Below are 17,903 nucleotides of genomic sequence, written 5' to 3'. Positions count from 1 at the left end.
TTTTGGAATGTAACAATTTATTGGGGTTAATTTTTTGTTTTAATTTTTAACTCCCCATTTCTGGCATTGATACAATATTCAAGAGCAGCAGAAAGAACAAAATGTACAAGAATACAAGAGTAATTAGCACAACCCCCACCCCCAAACCTGGAGCAAACCAGTTTCTTGTGGGAAGCACCAAGGGAAGGGGTGATTCAATCACCCCTCCAGTGGCTCTGCCTCCCACCCATCCACTCTAGACGGAGTTTAGCCAGCTGGGAACTGGATTAAAAAACAAAACAAAACGGAACAAACACTATATTTAAAATGAAAATTGCAAGACAAAAAAATAATATATAGATATACAATTCATCCGTGCACAATCCTTAAATGCAATTTTTTCAAAATAAAAAAAAAATTACAAGATACATATTTAGGTTTATTTTAAATTAAAAAAAAATTACCACCTTCACTCTGTATGCCAAGTGAGGGGAAATGAAGAGACAGATGGGTTGCACCAGAACTATCACCATTCTCAGAGTTAGGGCTGACCTTCTCCAAGAGAAAGGAAGGGCTCTGATGCTGCCAAAGCTCAAGCACAGGCAGAATCTGAAGCACCCAAGTACCACAGAACTCAGTGGGGTCACTTGCCTGCTCCAAGTTCAGTGTTTGCAGGAATCTGCAGCATTTGAGCCTAAGCTTGGCACAGGGAAAGGTGAAAAGAAGGAACAGATGAAGCAGGCCCCTGTCCTCCACCACCAGCAGACAACTTTCTATGCAAAAAGAAAACAAATGGGGGAAAAAAAAAATCCCAAAGTAGAGTCTTCTCTATTCTTAGGGAGTGTACAAGGCTTAATGGCACAGGGGAGAAGCGGAAGGAGGACAGCACACTAAGTTGATTTGCTTGGGGGAGGTGCAGGCATGACAACTCTTTTCTAAAAAAAGTCATCACAACGATTAATTCTTTTGTTCTGTTTGAGAACTTGACCTAAGATTCTGCCCCCACTTTGCAGCTGGGGGCTGGAAGCAGCAGGCTCCCTCCAGGACAGCTGAAGAGCAACCTACCTGTGCAAGAGCACCTACCTGCCGCTCTGCCCAAAGGGAAACCCTCAGCATCCCTAAAGAGCAGGCACCACCTGGGGGGCTGCCTGGGAGCATGGAAAAGCCCCACTAGTCCTATGAGGCCCTGAAGCCCCACTAAATGCTTTGACTCACCCAGCTGTGTTCCAGGGGTTTAGTGTGAGCTCTAAGTGCTCAGCTGAACAAGGAATGAAGTAAAGAACCAGGGCCCTACAATGGGAATTAACACTGCCTGCATGTCCCACCGTGCCCCCTTCCTCCCAGCAGACACATTATCTGAACTGTTGCAGAAGCTGGCATCACTCTGACTGCATCTTGCTGCAGTTCTGTCACCTTACTTCTTCCCTGTGCCACAGCACGCTGCTTGCTGCCCACCTCCCAGCTCCACTCAGCCCAGGGGCACAGAGGGCATCCCGCTCCTCCATCCCAGTGCCACCTGCCAGTGCCTGGAGGGGGTGGGCTCAGAGCACAGAGCTCACCTGGGGTGGAAGGACCCCTACCCCAAGGACTGTGCTTCTGGATGGCTCTGGAACCGTTTTGTTTCCCACCACAGAGGAGCTGGAATGGACAGAAGAGCTGCCAGAGGCACAGGAAGGGGAACTGACTATCTCCCTTCACTCCTGGAAAGAGAATTTCAGAGAAGGGAAGAAGGAACTCAGGGCCCTGCTGCATGCTTACAGATGAGGCAGGTGAGACACAGTGCACCTCAGAATGCACCACATAGAACATGGGAGAAGCCCCTGGTGCTATGACTGACCCTGAACAGACAAGGGTGCAAATACCTCCAACCACATCAGTCTGACACAGCAACAGCAAGACGTGAGAGGAGCAGAGGACGGAAAGGCAAAGGTGAGCATGGAGACAGACTCCAACATCTCCTGCCATCTACACCCCCAAAAAGAAACCATACACATTGCACTCTGGGGAAGGATCTCAAAAATAGAAGTAAAAAAAGAAAATAAAGACACTTCTTTTCTCAACCTCAAAGCATTGGTGAAATGAAGATACTTCCTGGAGTTACCTAGGGAAGGAAGCACAGACAGGGAGCAGGGGATTTCTGAAGCAACACTGAGCACTCCATCTCTGTGCAAATACCTCGAGAGTTGGGCTGCCAGCACCCTCAGCAGGATGCCCCCCCCCCCACCCCCCCCTTGGCATGAGGGAGACAGAGGCACAGGGCAGTGACACAGCTGGCAGAAAAGACACAGCAAGCCAAGAAGGAACAGAACTCAGGAGGCTCCGAATCCCCAACCCCAAATTAACCCTCTACAGCAGATTGCCTTCAGAGCAGAGATCAGGAAGGCTGTGCACAGGGTGGTGGGTGAGACGGGGAGAAAGGGGGGGAGGTATTTTATATTCATATATTTATATATAAGAAGTAAATAAGATCCCAGCTCTTGCGTGATTATTGGGCAACTGAAAAATGCAGCAAAAGCAAGCGACATTGGAGTAAAAGCGATGTGCCAGGCAAGGAGGAAGAAGTCTTGTCAGAAGGTGGGGAAGGAAGCAAAAGGGAAAACAAGCACTTAGCCAAACACACGCTCCAGGTTTGTTACACCTCCCTGGGAAGAAGGACCTGCTCCTGAGCAGCCCCACTAATGCCACAGCCTGGGGTGGGCAGAAGTGTGGGGAACTTGGGACACCATCCTTCAAGCATGGCAACCTCTTTCTGCCAGGAAGTTCCCAGGAAGGTGATAATCTCCAAACGCTGGGAGTTGCTGAAGCCTCTTCTACAAAGAGGGGCTGGAGAAGGGAGTGATATCCCTAGGAAGACTCAGCACAGAGACAGCTCCTACCTGGTAAAAAGCATGATTGTGGTTGTAATTTTTTTTCTTTTTATTTCACAAAATCTCCCTGGGAACTTCAGTAAGGGGAGACAGAGAAATGCTCCCTTTCTCTTTTGAAAACAGAATTTAAGCAGTGGCTCCCCACAGCTGGGCCTGCTCACCACACTATTTCTGTTTTTCATCCCCAAAGGAGCTTGTATCTCATTAGCTTCATGCCCCTCCAGTCCCATGGTGCTCACTGAGAAGAGAGCATGAGACAGGAGATTTCTGTTCCAAGTTGAAAGCCGTGGGAAGCACCGACAGAGTTTGATGGGCAGAGAGAGAAGGCTATGGGAGGCATTGAGACATCAGCCATCTGCCACTGCAAAGCCACTGCAAAGGGCACCAGAGAAGTCCAGACAAGAAAAGCTGTTCAAGCGTCCCTGCCTGCCATCTTCTGTTCAGACACCAACATCTGGTGGCTTCCCTCTTCCCTGCAGTCACTCCCACGCACCAGATGAACACCAGCAGAGACATCTTGAATGGGGAAGCCAGCACACAAGAGCTGCCTCCTCGCTCTGAAGGAACATTCAGGCAACTCTTCCCCACCACCCTGAAGGGAGCTGGAGCAGAGGGATGCCCTACCTGAGCACAGTCCTGTCAGGGTGTTTGTTCCTCTCCCCTCTCCACCCTAAAAACTTCCAGCATTTGCTGGCTTCAAGAAGAGGGTGCATGTCCCTCAGCAACACGATCAGAGCACACCAGGCAGCTCTCTCATCTGCCTCTAAAGATCTGGCCACTGTTGGAGAAGGGGTGCTGGAATACACACCAATGGGACTCAGTTCTGTCCTGACGTGGTGAATTCTATAGAGAAAAATACCACCCCCCACCTGGTATTGGAAGAAGTTAAGAAACCCTACGGAGGGGAGGCATATCTGCTTCCCAGGAAATAAGCCCACCACGATTAATTCTGCTTGGATATAGGGGATGGAAAAGAGAAGAGACAGCAACTTGGCAGGAAAGGTACATGCCAACCCCAAACGTTAGCAGCTTGCTAACGCTGCAAAGTAAGTCAACTGTTTCCATGTTGATGGCCCAATTCACGTTCTGGCAGAATGTGACCGACCATCTCTGAGGGCTGCTCAGCCAGAAAACCACTTGGAGACTCCACCTTAGCTCACAGGAGAGGTATGGGAGGGAAGGGAACTCACTCCAACACTTGGGAGGCAAGGACGGGAAAGGTTTGTAGACAGGGTTCCTCCAACATGCAACTTGCCTTTTCAGCTCAGAGATCGCTGCTTAGTCCTAGAATGCCTTTCCCTCCAGTTCAAGCAAGCCAAACACCATCCCAGACACACATGCTTCGATACTACAAAATACTCTTTTCTCTAAGGACCATCTAATACCACTACAGTTTGTGCAATCACTGCATTTATTATTCATTTTTAAACTCTCTCTCGCTCTCTCCCCGTATAAATTTTTTTTAAAACTTTTCTTTTTTTATGCAAAACTAATCATTTCACTTTTTCCACTCCATCATAAAATCTCCTCTAAAAACACGACGACGAGAACAAACATGGCACAGACACAGAGAATATTTCCCTGTTTTTGTTGATTTTTTTTTTCTAAGGGTTATGGGGAAAGGAAGGGGATACTTTCAAATAAACTCCTCCCTCAATTCTATGGCCATTTTAAAAGGCATGGATGAATCTTCTTTCTGGTCTCCATTAAGGAGCAAGGGCAAAAATTCAGAAGGAGGAGCGTAGCTCATGTGAATACGAAGGTAGGTTAGTCAGCCTCAAGTGTCTTGTCCACCTGAGGGAACTTGAGGTGACTGCTGCATTCAAGTTAGCAAACCTCTAACTCAAAACAGCACAGGATCCTCATTTCGGATCCAGAGGTTCAGGGTTTGGTTCCCACCTGGTGACCCACCCAGGAAGGGATTTGTCACACAAGCAGGTGAGCTGTGTCTGCAAGCCGGATCATACTCCTTTCTTCCTCCACAAAGAGGATCTACTGCACTAGTTTCTCTGCTGCAACAAGTCCCCTCATCTCCTCACCGCAGGAAGAAGGTCCTTGCGGAGCATCCCTACAATGACCCACTGTTTTGCTCTTCACAGACAGTTCCCTTGCTTGCCACTCTGGAGAAAGGCAAAACCCCTTCAATTAAACAATTCCTGCCCCTTGCCCCCAAAGAACACCATACAAGAGACACTGGGGAAAAGAATTCTGCCAAGCAACACACCTTGGCCAAAACACATCAAGAGTTTCCTATTAAAGTTCCCTTTTATCTCCCACTTAAACGCTTCAACATTTTTTTCAGAACCTTGATACCACAAAACAAATCACATCACCACATACACACCAAACAGTAACTTAACAACCTAAAGTGACTGGCCGGTTTGCATCCACCCCACAAAGCAGCTCCTCTTATCTCACAGCCACAGATTAGTTCTTATTCAGAAGGGGAAGGAAAAAGAAGACTCTCCTCGCTATTTTCCTAAGAGCGAGCTTTTCCCTATGCCTACAAACTGCTCATCTTTGAAGCTGCAGTCAATGGATAGGCTATGCTAACATAAGGGATCCCTGGGTGTGCCAGGCACAGGAAAGATGCGCAAAAAAAAAACCCAAACAAAAAAAAAACACCCACAAAGAATACAAGCAGGTATTAATACAGACACGCACACAAGTCCAACAAGTTATAGAAAACCTTAGCTTGGTGAATGGATCAGGGAAGTCTCTTTCTCCCTGCCCCTAGCTTCAGCTGTGAATGAAAGCACATCCCCGAAGAGTCCACTAAGCTCTTTAACCAAGGAAAGAAAAAGAAAGAGGTGTACCAAGGGTGGTGCTAACAGCACCTGGAATCCCCCTCAGACTGTCTGCACAGACACCCAACTGCAACTGGTGTGAATTCACCGTTCCCCACAGCTTGGAATGCCACCCACTGCAAGGCAAGGTTTGTGGGGAGGGCAGCAAAGATTTTATTACACCAACCCAGGCGCTGGAGGCAGGGAATAGACAAGCTCTGGGCACAAAAGCCCTAATTAAGGTCAGAAGCCGGTCTATCCCTCTACCACCCTGACAATGCCCCTTGGGCAGACAAATATTACTTCCCTCCCACAAATTGCCTCCCTTCTACCCTCAGATCACTGCAACCACAAAATCACTACTGCAGGAGAGCACTCCTCAGAGCCAGCAGCTCCTGAACATCCTTGTGTGAAAGCACCAGAGGGGCCAATTCCACTTGTGTTCACCCGCCCAGGGCAGGTTTGTAAGTAAATGAGCCCTGGCATGAGGAATTTTTTCCACCCTTTTCACCTCTGCAGCATGTTATGTAGAAGTGACACCCCTCTGCCCCATTCAGGGACAGGGCTGAGAGGGTGAGGCTCTCCCACCAGTTGATCAGCACCTCTTTCCCTTGCCTCTACAGGCTCAGTCCTGTGCAAGTAGAGGAAGAAAGGAGAGCAAAGGAACGGCTTCTCACCATGAAGCTTAGGACCCACACTGAAACGGAGCAAGCCAGAAATGGCAGGCAAAAAATAGAGCTTATTTTGGATGTGAACAAAGCTGGTCAGTGAAAGAGGGAGCTGTGGACAAAGAACAGCACGCTGTGGTCTTGCTCCCTCCTACTTGCTAGGGGTGAAGAGAAGGAATTTCTAGATCAGCTCAGGAGCCTTAGGGGAAGAGATCCAGTGCACATGCATATGATGTGAGAGAGACAGGTATTTCTTATGAGCACCTTTGGTTGACAGTTGTAAGGGCTGTTTCAGATGCTGAAAAGACAGAGGGGAAACCTCTTCCAGGCTACCCACCAGAGGGAGGGGAGAGCAGGAGAGGCAAAAGCAAGTAGGAAGAACAAACGACCTGCCCTAGCATCCACCCCTCCTTCTTTTGGAAGGAGCAAGAGGAAGCCAAGAGGGCTGGGGGAAGCTTACGCACAAGGCGGGAGACCAGCCTCATGTGGCTGGGGCACCATCACGCTGTTGGCATTACCTTCCCACAGACCGAGGGATGGATGCACAGCCCACTCCTGCTTCCACCACGGAAAGACCAGGGAAAGGCATTTCATGTCCCTCTCCCCCAAGCAAGTGCAAGTGATGAACATCAGGAGGAAGATCTGGGCTGGAAGCAGACTCCTCTTTTCTTCCCTTTCTCCTGCAGAGCTGAACAGGTTGGAAGATGCAGGAGAAGAGGAGGGATCAGGGCACCTGAAAGCACCCATACAACTGCCAAGGTAGCACCAATAGTCAAAGGAAAGGGGAAGCCAATATGGGGTGTAGGCTGCATGGGGCACCCCCCACCACCCCAGCTTTGTCTCAAGCACCTTCCAGGCATGACATTTCACCTGCCCTTCTCCCCCTCACTCTGCAGGCATCTGGATCAGCAACGGCCACAAGGACAGTAGAGGAGAGGGCAGATCCAGGCCACAGGCCAAGAGGGGAAGGATGGCAGGATGGTAGTCACGGCAAGGGGGAAACATAAGAATGGAAGAGTCTGCATGCACATTGGTGGGAGAAGGTCTGGAGGACATGGGCAAGGGCTCCAATCCTCTTACATCCTCCCCTCAAGGGTTTGGAGCTCCTCATCAGTTTTCATCAGAGATGGAAGGGGAATGAGGAAGAGCAGCACCTTCCTCACCACCTGCACAGGCACACAGACACATGCTCACTCATCCCTCAGCCCCAAAGGCTCCACCGCCCGTTGGACAACACCACACTCAAGGACAAACAACCACTCCCCAGCCCCCCACAACCCTCCCTGCCTCCTCCTAGCAGTACCAACACCCAGGAATAGTGGGTGCTCCCACACCCCCACTGACACACTCCAGCCTCCAGGCAAGAGAAAGTGGGCAGGAGGAAAGGAGGAGGAAGGGTGGCAGTGAGGGCAGAGGGACAGCCAAGGGGAGAAGGAGAGAACTAAGGACAGCCATTCGCACCACGACTTCTCTCAGGTATAACTCCCCCCACACCCCCGGAGCAGGGGGACCTGGCTGCTCACTTGCTGCCTCCTCCACCACCGCCCGCCGCCACTTTCTCAAAATCCTCTGCATTGCAGAACTCCTTGATGGTTACAGTGAGGAGGTTGCTGGTGACATCTGTGACCACCACATTAGAGCAAGGGGACATCTCAGGACGCCAGTCGCCAGCCTCCTGCTCTGGGTCAGAAGAAGAGAGGGACAAGGAGGGCGTCTGCCCCCCACTGCACCCTCCCGAGGGAGAACGCTTGCTGGTGGCAGCCGACTCAGGTGGGATTGAGAGGTCGAGGACCTCCGACTCACGCCAGTCGGGGATGGCCGGGCTGAGGGTCTCAGGGAGCAGCTTCGGAGGGGAATCATCTGGGTCAGAGGAGGAGTGGGGAGCAGGTGATGGGCAGCCAGAAGAGCTGGAGCTGGGGGCATCATAGGGGGTGGAGCCCATAATGAGCCCACAGGAGGCTGCCTGGGAGCCTTCAGCCTCCCCCTTGCCCTCCAGAGAGGGGGTAGGTGCAGAAGACGGCTTATTGTAGAGCGAAAAGGTGCCAAACTTCATGTGGCGGATCTGGGTGCGGAGGACGCTCTCGCTGAACTTTTTGCTCTTGCCAATGACACGGTTTCGGGATGGGATCTTGGGCCGAGCCAGGCCCCCGGCCCCATTGGCTGGCTTCCCACCTTTGTCAATGACTTTGAGGTTGAGGATGATGCGGCTGCGTTTGGGTTCGCGGGGTTTCACCTTACGGTTGATGATGCGGACGGTCTCCGAGAAGGGCGAGACAGGAGGACGAATGCCAGCCCCACCACCCACGCTCCCGCCGTTCTGGGGGTCTGGACGGGGCAGGGGGCGCCGGGACATGCGGTGGCATCGCCGGATGTCTTTCTTGAGCCGGTGCACCGCGGCGCTGGAGTGGAGTTTGGGAGAGGAGGTACTAGAACCAGGCTTGACAGAAAAGTGTACATCCCCAATGTGGAGGGCCTCCGCTTGGGCCCGAGCCTGCGGTGGTGGGGAGAAAGAAAACAAACAGGGTCAGAGAGGCAGCCAAGGTGCAGCCAGATCTCAAATCAGGCACTGCTCACTTCAGGCCAAGCATTCACCAGGAGTACCATGACACATTTATCCCCAACGTCAATGACAAGCACAGGTACACACCTACAAACTGTTGATAGCTCCAGCACAGCCCCCAGACAGGCATAGGACACACTGTATCACTTTTGGGCAGCAAATGTCTCCCTAGGCTGTGCCCCTGTTGACACCTGCTTTCCGCAGGGAGAAGCTGCTACTTCCCAGGCATGTTTCAGGGTTACAGTTAATGGTCTCCAAAGCCCCCCTTCGTCATCATCAGTCAATGTGCACAACCCTCCACTGTCAACAAAAGAAGCCAGCATCATCCTAGGCACTTGGGGCTGTCAGTGCTGAGACAGCACCAAAATTACATAGGGATTGTACCAGGTCCTCTAAAAAATGAGCACAAGATGAGGGGGAAGAGGCAGAGTAACACGTAATGAGAATCACCTCTGAAAAGCATGGTAGAAGGGGGTCTTGAGGAACACAGATGGAGGTTGGTGAGAATGGTCTGATGGAGCTGTCTTCGCTAAACACAAGTAACTTGGAGATCTGATTTTTAACTAGGGTCAAGCAAGTCATTCATCCTTACTGTGCTGCGGGAGCAAGGTCCAGTGTTTAAAGCCAGAGATGAGGCCAGCAGGAATTCAAGTCAAATTAAACTGCACCTCCAAAGATGAGATTGACTTGTCCTTTTGAACACCACACTTGTTTGAAACCTAGCACTGGACCAGAGCAGGAATAGCACTGGTTCAACTGCTCTGTGCCAGCCCTCCCCAAGAGCCAAGCCAGGGGAACAATATTTTTGAGCTCTTCTGGTGCCAAAACCTGCCCTGGTTCACGCACCAGAGACAGGAACATTTTCTGGCAACAGGAACAACAGTTTCATTGGTAAGCTGGTGCTGTATGACCTGTGGGCATGGAAACCCAGAATGTATTCTTACATCACATCTCATCAGAGCACTGTCGCTTGTACAGCTCATCCTTCCACCTGCACCCCAGTACTTGCCCAAACCAACGCACTTCCATATTCCCCCTCAGCAGTGGTGACACGGCGAAGTCACACAGGCCTGGAGGGGACAGGCAAGCCCCCGCCCCTGACTGCCCATCCAGCGAGGAGCTTTCCCCACCTCGTGGGCACAGCAAGAACTGCAGTGCTAGAAGACGACAGCTGCTTTTCCTCCCCAACTTTTCCATCCCGCTGCCCCTTGCACACGCCAAGATCGGGATGGCTTCTTGCCAGCTAAGAGCTTAGCACTCAACTTCATCTCCTTTGTCACCCTGCAGGCTGTGCCTTCTACCAGAGAAATGCCTGGGGAAAAAAATGTGCGTGTAAAGGCAGGGATCTAACAGATCTAAGCAAGGGGCCCAGCCAGCCCCTGCACAAAAAGCTCAAAGTCCTGGCCCTACAGCTCCAGAGTTTTGCTGTTACCCAGAGCCCCTCTTCTCCCACAGAGATACCCATGGGAACCACAGAAGATCCCAAATGAGCAGAGAATGGAGACGTGAAGACATTCTGTTCCTCTCTGACCAACACTGGATGATCACAGCCTTCAGTACTACTGGTATCCTGGCTTTAAAAGGACTGCAAAAATGAGGCCTCCTCCTCCGACTGTACAAGAAAACACAGACTGAAGGCTCGTCCTGACTGGGGACATAGACTCTGTGTTAGCTGACTGACAAAGAAACAGAGACATGTTAGCACAACCCCAAGGCAAGCACGGACACTCTGCACATTAACAAACAGGGCTCTTTCCACCTAGTTAAAGGGAAGTGCTCCCAGCACACACAAACCCCAACACCTCCTGCTGTAGCAGAAAGCATCCCAATGTCCATCTAGTTTCTCTTTGCTCAGCCTCATGTGTTACTCCATGCCCCAAACTGTTGAGAAAGTAAGACAGCTCCTGTCACAGGCATCGTACAGGCCTGAGCACAGTAACAACACCAGATGAACTCCCTGCACCACACAACTCTCCATCCCATCTCATCAATACACAACTTGGAGACATTACAGACCATGTCAGGAGGTCACAGGCACAGGCAAATGCACATCTAGGGCTGTGCTTGCTCCATCTCTTCACAGGTCCCTCTGATGGCAGATGCAAACACAAACTACAGTTTGCTTTCTGACATTACATACCAGCACAGCCTGAATGAACACATTTATTCCTTTTTATCCCACTCCCCATCACAGCCGGCCCTTCCAGCATTGCTGCTCTTGTGCTTTGGGTTTCTCACCAATTTAGCACTGCTGAGCCAAGAGCAAAATGCAACAACACAATGTGCCAATCCAAAATATAGGACAGGGAAGCCAGGCAGAAGGTACAGACAGATGCATCAATGAAAATCCTTCTGCATCTCCTGTTGCCAGCACTGCACATCTTTCAGATTAATTGCCTACCCTGTAATCATGCCTTGGAGTGAGGAGTTCTGCCCCCTCTGTGCCATTCTGCTCCGAGTCAAATCTAATTGCTGCCTTCCACCAGCACCGCCTCCATCACCCGGGAGAGAAAGAAGGCAGCTTCCCACAAGTGTGGGGGAAGCAGTCACAAACACCCCCAGTTTCCTTATACACCCCAAAATTCCTGAGCAAAGCTTCCCATCAACCACATTGAATGAAGTGATAATGCTGGGATGGTCACTACCTGGGCACTTCTACGGCCCTGCTGATTTTACTTTCTCTGCCTGTACACATTAATCAGCTCCTGTCCTGTTTTGACAGAGAGACCTGTCTTGGTTTTGTGCTTGCACAGCAGCTAGTGCAGAGCCCTGGTACAGGGCCTGGACTTTTCCAGTGTGCCAGAACCACTAGGTCTCATTTACGTGCTAGGTGTCTGCGTTTCCAGTTACTTCTGGGGCACTTTCTCAAGGCTGAAGCTGTTTCTAACTCATGTTTCAGCTATCTGCCTTTATTAAATTCCAGCTTCAGTAGTCTCCAGGTAGTCTACATGCAGCATTGATACTTTGGTCAGATTATTAAGAGAGAGGGTAAGTTAGGGCCCAAGAGTCCTCCCCTGCTGCTACACTGCTATCCCTAGTGACCAGCTTCAATGCAAGTTCCAAAGAGAATTATGCAAATATTCAGCTTACCTTGAGATTGTTCTTCCAGGTAAGGTTTCAACAAAAATCGTATCAGATGCTTTATCTAAGACCAGCCCCTAGAGCTTTCTCACTTGGGAAGCTCAGTATTCCTACCACAGGATCAGGTTTATTCAGGCATCACATATATGAACTCATCCCTTCACTGCAGAGGACAGCACAGAGGCTCTCCTTCCCCCGTTTCCAACTTTAGATTAAGTAACTTGCTACCTTTGGTTTGGGGAAGACTTAGCATTCAGTTTTATCTGTTGGAAATGCACTTCTCCCTGCTACAGATCTGTTTCTCGGTCACACTCACAAGCCATATGAGGATAAGGTCTTTGAAAAACAAACCCACTGAATCCTTTCAGCTGTGTCACTACAGTTTGCTACTTGGCTTACAAGTTTTCCAAATGGAAACTACCTTTCTGGCTTTTGCTGCTTTCACCCGCAGGATGTGCTCACTGCTGAAGAGGTACTCAGCATGTATACGAAGTAATTCACTCTCTGCTTACAGCTCAGCCTACATCAGGATGCAGCTTCTGGAGGCTTGCTGCAGTGCTCTGTCATGAGAGCAAGCCAATTGCTGGGATTGCTTCCCTTCCCCCTCTTCCCGTCTGGGATATGTATCACCTTTATTTATCTTGTACAGCTCTCCCTCACTGCCCCTGGGAACTAGTGTATCTCCCCCATTCCCTACTATTTCTGAGTAAGTGTCCCTCGAGGCCCAGCAAGCATATTCGTTCATTCATTCCCTTAACGCACTGAGGCACACAAGCATGTACACAGACACGTGCTTAGAAAGGCCTCTCTTACCTGATTTGTATCAAAATCTCTCCAATTTGGAAAAAACCAAACCAAAGACCTTCTAAGGCAATGGATTTCTAGTTAATTATTTCAAAATCAAGCCAATTCCAGTAGTGCTCCTGCACCATAGTAGCGCTACTCTCTCATAAATTACTGGCTCTGCTTTGTCTTTTATTCTCCACCTGCATTCCCACAGTCTTTGCTCCGAACAGCATTTGCAAGAGCTCTTCTTTCCCCCTTTTGGCTGCCATTCTGCCTTTTTATCACCCTCTTTTTTCTGCAGTCTTCCAAGTGACAAGGCAAAAGCAAGCCAGTTCATAGCACAGTTCTCCCAAGCAACACTGCCATAAACTAAAGTTTCCCTCTGGATTGGGAACAAAATGCTACAAAAGGGGAACAGTCTGTTTTCAAATTACTCAGGCATAATTTACGAACAGGGAGGAGATCAAAAGAAACCCAATTCCAGCTTCGGAGTTCAAGAAAGGGCAAAATGACAGAGCACCACACTGCTCAGCCCCTTCTTCCCCCACTCTCCTACTAAGAGTCCCTTTACTCTTGTTCTCCCTTACTTCTTCATTCCCATTAACCTTCTTCACTCCTGTCACCTTAGTATTTATGGTCACCCCGACTAGGGATCTTTTCCAGCCACCCACTGAGCTTGCAGATCGGACTCTGTCTCTGAATAGCACTAGCTAGACTTTATTAGATGAGTTGGTGAGGTTTGCATTCCACACAGCAGAGTGCCTAGGGAAAAAAGTGAAATAAAAAGAGCAAACCAAGCAGGAGAAAAAGAGGAAGATCACTACAGCACGTGCTATGCCTCTTTCTAACCTCACACCAGCATCCACGCTGAAGGGCCTGCCCTCAAGGATGACCTTTGCCAGACACCTAAGAAATAAGGTAAGAGCCTTACGTACAGCACTGCTTATTTCAGACCAAAGACTTCGCTTCCCATCCGCTCAGCACAGGGCTGCAGCACACCAGCAGCCTCCCAAGAATTACAGCCTCCCGCCAAGCCTGCGCTCAGCTGTGGGAAAGTTTGCCCCTAGCATGCAAGGGATAAAGACCCATTTCCTGCCCAAAACTTTGCAGTTGAAGTTTGCAGGGGTCGCTTTCAACACCGGCCATCTTGATAGTGATATTACAAAGCCTGGACTGTGATTTGCCTCTGCAGTCTGATCGAAAGGGCAAGTGTTAGACAGCTCTCAGAAACAGGAGCCTGGCTTACAAAGGCAGCAGGTGGTCAAAGATGCAGCTTTTCAAAGCTTTTCCAAAGGCGTGGGCCACTAACCTGCTGGAATGCTTTCTGCAAATCCCCCTGGGTGCCTATCTGCAACTTTTGAGAACTAATCCCAGGATAAACCTAGCCCCAACTGCAAGATAAAACACCCACACAAGCCAAGGGACTGAGTGGCGTATCAGGGCACTTATTTTGAGGCCATTCTGGAGACTCAGAAGCCTAGCTTCAAGCACTGATACACATGAAAAATCCTAGCAAGCCACCAAGTCAAGTGCAGACTAGTCTATCAAAGCAGTCCTAGGCCAGATTTCTGCTTGAACATCACTGCATCCAGGCCTAATCTGTTCAGTTAACAGATCAAAAAGAATATTGTTCTAACTGCCAACTCCAAATACTCCCTCTGGGATACAAGAATCAAATTTCTTCCCCTGCTTCTGAAATTCTCACTGGCAAGAGATTCTGCAGCTGAAAGAACTGAAAATACTGTTAGGAATGCATGAGGCAGAACTCAATACCACTCCTCCCACAGCAGCAGCACCAGCACCGGTGCTGCTGGGCTGGAAGAGGTCAAATGTGCATCTTCTGGGGTCAGAAGAACTGAGTTGCAAACCATCTCGCCGTCTCTGTTGTAACTCTCTCTACAGTTGTGTTGATTGTGGTTTGCCTGAACAGAGCTCAAACAAGTTCAGATGGGGCTGGCTGAGACAGAGTTACTTCTTGCTGCCTGGTCTGGGGCATTATTTTTACAGTATGATTCGAAGTCATAGAGGAACAGCAAGTCAGAGCACTAACAGTTCCACCAGCTCTGTTTCCCAGAGGTGGAAACCAAGCGGCAGTGGTAGCGCTCTGCCCTGCCAGCCTCTCCCACAACGTGGCACCAGCCTTCAGGAGAGCTGATCTTGCTCCCTATCACAGTTCATCTTCTACAAAGTACCGAGCCAGCTCTGCAAACCCACAGGTTTCCATTACCATTTGAGGAGCTGGCAGAAGGAAGATGTGCCACAGAAACGTGTCATGGACGTGATTCAAAGGATGCTGCTGAATAAGTCACGTTAAGTTTAGGGGGGTTTTAAAGGGTAGGGGGGAAAAGAAGCAATGAGTGGGTTTTGAGTTCGGGGGTTGGTTTTGGTTTTTTAAATGAGTGAAAATGAGTGATTTTTTTTTTTTTTTAAATAAGTGATATGGCAATAGTTATGGCTGTATCACATTCAGAATCCAAAATAAAAGAAACTGATTACACATAGCATAGTCACCCTCTACAGCTCTGAACAGTGTCAGGTGTTACAAATACCAGTGTTTTTTAATGCAGGCAGAGAACTATTTCAAGCTGGTGGTTTTCTCTTCAAATGTTCCTTTGCACTGTTGGAAATCTAAACACAAGGGTTACATTTAATGCATGACTGCCAGAAAGAGGAAAGCCAACTAGTCTGTTTTCCCTGAATACAGCATAAGAGGTAGTACATATCAGATATGTTTAGAATTCTCAGGCTACAGATACAGAACACTGTTAGCAGAAAAACAAGCAACGAGGGAGGACAGTTCCATCAGCAGGACTTCCCAAGGATTACCACCGTCCCCTGGGTTTCACACAGGGCATCAGAACACGCCTGCTCCTGCATTTCTTCTGTGCGCTTCATTATGCCCTCTCAAAGCAGAGAAGAAGTGACACCCTAGCCCTCACTGCGCTTTCTTGTGCTCATGCAGTTAAAAGTGCTGTGCTGACTTGAGTAAAGCTCCTACTGCTGCCAGGCAAAGGGAAGTATTAACCTGTTTCACAGATGGGGAAACACGCACAAAGCCTAAGTGACTGGCCCAAAGCCACAGGATGACTTGATGATAGTGATGCCTTACTATGCGGTCCACGCTGGCTGTTCCAGGGCTTCATATCAGAATAAAACCAGGGAAACTGCAGACTTGTTCATCTGTCTGAACTGTACAGAGGTGTGTTCTTTCTATGCTCATTTGAAGCCTGAGATTGTGACAGTTGGAGAGGAAGGGAAGGGAAGAGGGGAGTAGAGCAAGGCATTTCGTATGTAAACTAATAAATTCACAGAGCTCACATAACAGTCACGCAGCTAGGAGAGTTCTTAATTAAAAAAAGAAGACAAAAATACAGGGCAAGAGAGCCTGCACTAGGGACTACCTTCCTTGCTCTTCACTGCAAGCAAGCAGAGATGCTACGACATCTTGCAGAGATGCTGAGTCTATCAGAGAGGAACTGGAAACTTCAGCTGCCATCCTATGCAGAGGTGAAACACTCCTCCTCCTCCCACTCACCCCCCCACTCTCTGCAAGAGCAAAACAAGCCTGCAGTTTACAGATCAAAGCATGAACCCTTCATGAAACTCCCGTGGAGCACCTACATCCTTAAATGCAATCAGAGGAGCACAAGCGGCAGCGGGATTCCCGCCTCAGCTGCCTGACCGCTCAGCGTGCTGCTAAGTTGCAGGGCACGGGTCGGATGGAACAGCCTGCTGAAGAAAGAGGGAACAGGACTGGCTAGCTCTCCACTGCGGCAACAGAAGGCCATGAGAAGGAGAGGATATTGGAAAAAGAGACTGCAGGCTCACCACGCACATCTGTGTGTGCTGACCGTCCTGCTGAGGCACCCGTCGCACGCACACGCGCTCTCCCCTCACACACTTCTGTGCCTCTGCCCACCCCCCCCCTTTCCTGTCGGTTTTCCCCGCGCTCCCAGAGCCAGGCATCAGGCACAAGTCACTTGAAAGTCCAGTCCTTCCAAGGGCACGCACCGGCAAGGTTTGAGAGATGTTTTCGCTAGGCCTAAGTTATTTAAATAAGAGTTACCTTCAGCAGAAAAGTTTTAGGTTTAGGTCCTCTCTTCTTGGGCCCGTACAGCTCACGCTCTCGTTCCCTTTAGGGAATCAAATTTGTCAAGAAGTTAAAACTTTTCCCAAAGGGAGAAACAGAAGCATACACGTTTAAAAAAAAAAAAAAGAAATAAAAAAATAAATTTAAAAAAAAAAAAAAAAAGGAGAGTCTGGAAGCAGTTTCCCCGCTCGCCCACCCAAAGCCAAACCTGCTGCTGCAGCCCCCCCCAGCCCAGGGTGGGGATGAACACTCACTTCTGCTCGAAGGCGGCGATGAGGCGGGAGTCCAGGATGTTCTCCTCGGGTTCCCAGGTGCTGTACCTGCCGGGGCGGGAGCAGCGGAGGGGACAAGCGAAGCGGTTAGCGCCCAAATCCCCCCGCAGCCGCACACACAGATACCTCCCCCTCCATCCCATTCTGCCCCATCCCGTGCCTCCCATCCCCGCAGCCCGGGCGGGATACACTCACTTGATGGCCCAGCCTTTCCATTTCACCAGGTACTCGATGCGCCCCTGCAACACACGGGGGAGAAGGCGGGGGGGGGGGGGGGGGTGTGAGGCGGGGGCCCGGCGGGCGGGCCAGCGGCGCGGCCGGGGCCCGGCAGCGAAGACCGAGGGGGAGGGGGGGTCCCGCAGCCCCAGCGGGGGCGGCCCCTCACCTTTCGGATGCGGCGCTTGATGATGGACTCGGCGGCGAAGACGCGCTCCCCCACTGCAGACAGCTCCATCTTGCTGCTCCCCCTCAGCGGCGGCGGCGGCGCCCACAGCCCATAATAATCCCGCCCGCGCGCGCCGCCCCGCCCCCTGCCCCCCGGCCCCGCCCTCCTCGTGCCGCCGCCGGCTCGCGCACGCCCGCGCGCCCCCTCCCGCCGCGGCCGCGCGTGACCCGCCCCCCCCGTGGTTAAAGGCCCTTAAAGGGGCCGCGCCACGGGCGGGGCGTGGGCAGCGGGGGGGTCCGGGTCCCCAGGCCTGTGGGACGGCGGCGCAGCGGGAAGAGGAGCGGAGGGGAGGGAAGCGAATCCCGCCCGGGCAGATCCCCGGCATGGCGGCGGTATTGCCCCTTCCCGCCCGAACGGGGCCTTTTTTTT

The 17,903-nt window shown here is 50.7% G+C and overlaps 1 protein-coding gene across 2 annotated transcripts; it reads right to left on the bottom strand.

The window, feature by feature from the left end:
* Nucleotides 1-17,597, bottom strand: CBX6 (chromobox 6). Of its 2 annotated transcripts, none has more exons than XM_039570283.1 (5): nucleotides 17,475-17,597; nucleotides 17,285-17,328; nucleotides 17,072-17,137; nucleotides 16,794-16,860; nucleotides 1-8,791 (listed from the first exon to the last, which is right to left on the bottom strand). In XM_039570283.1, the coding sequence occupies exons 1-5, from the start codon at nucleotides 17,541-17,543 to the stop codon at nucleotides 7,820-7,822; spliced, it is 1,218 nt and encodes a 405-aa protein (XP_039426217.1). In that variant the 5' UTR covers nucleotides 17,544-17,597; the 3' UTR covers nucleotides 1-7,819. The 2 variants fall into 2 exon arrangements, with proteins under 2 accessions (XP_039426217.1, XP_039426218.1); XM_039570284.1 differs by having other exon boundaries at nucleotides 1-8,737.
* Nucleotides 17,598-17,903: the final 306 nt, after the last annotated feature.

Source organism: Corvus cornix, chromosome 1A (genome assembly GCF_000738735.6).
Source record: "Corvus cornix cornix isolate S_Up_H32 chromosome 1A, ASM73873v5, whole genome shotgun sequence".
Lineage (NCBI taxonomy): Eukaryota > Metazoa > Chordata > Aves > Passeriformes > Corvidae > Corvus > Corvus cornix.
Note: the sequence above shows the minus strand (reverse complement) of the source record. Positions and strands in the feature narration are given on the sequence as shown.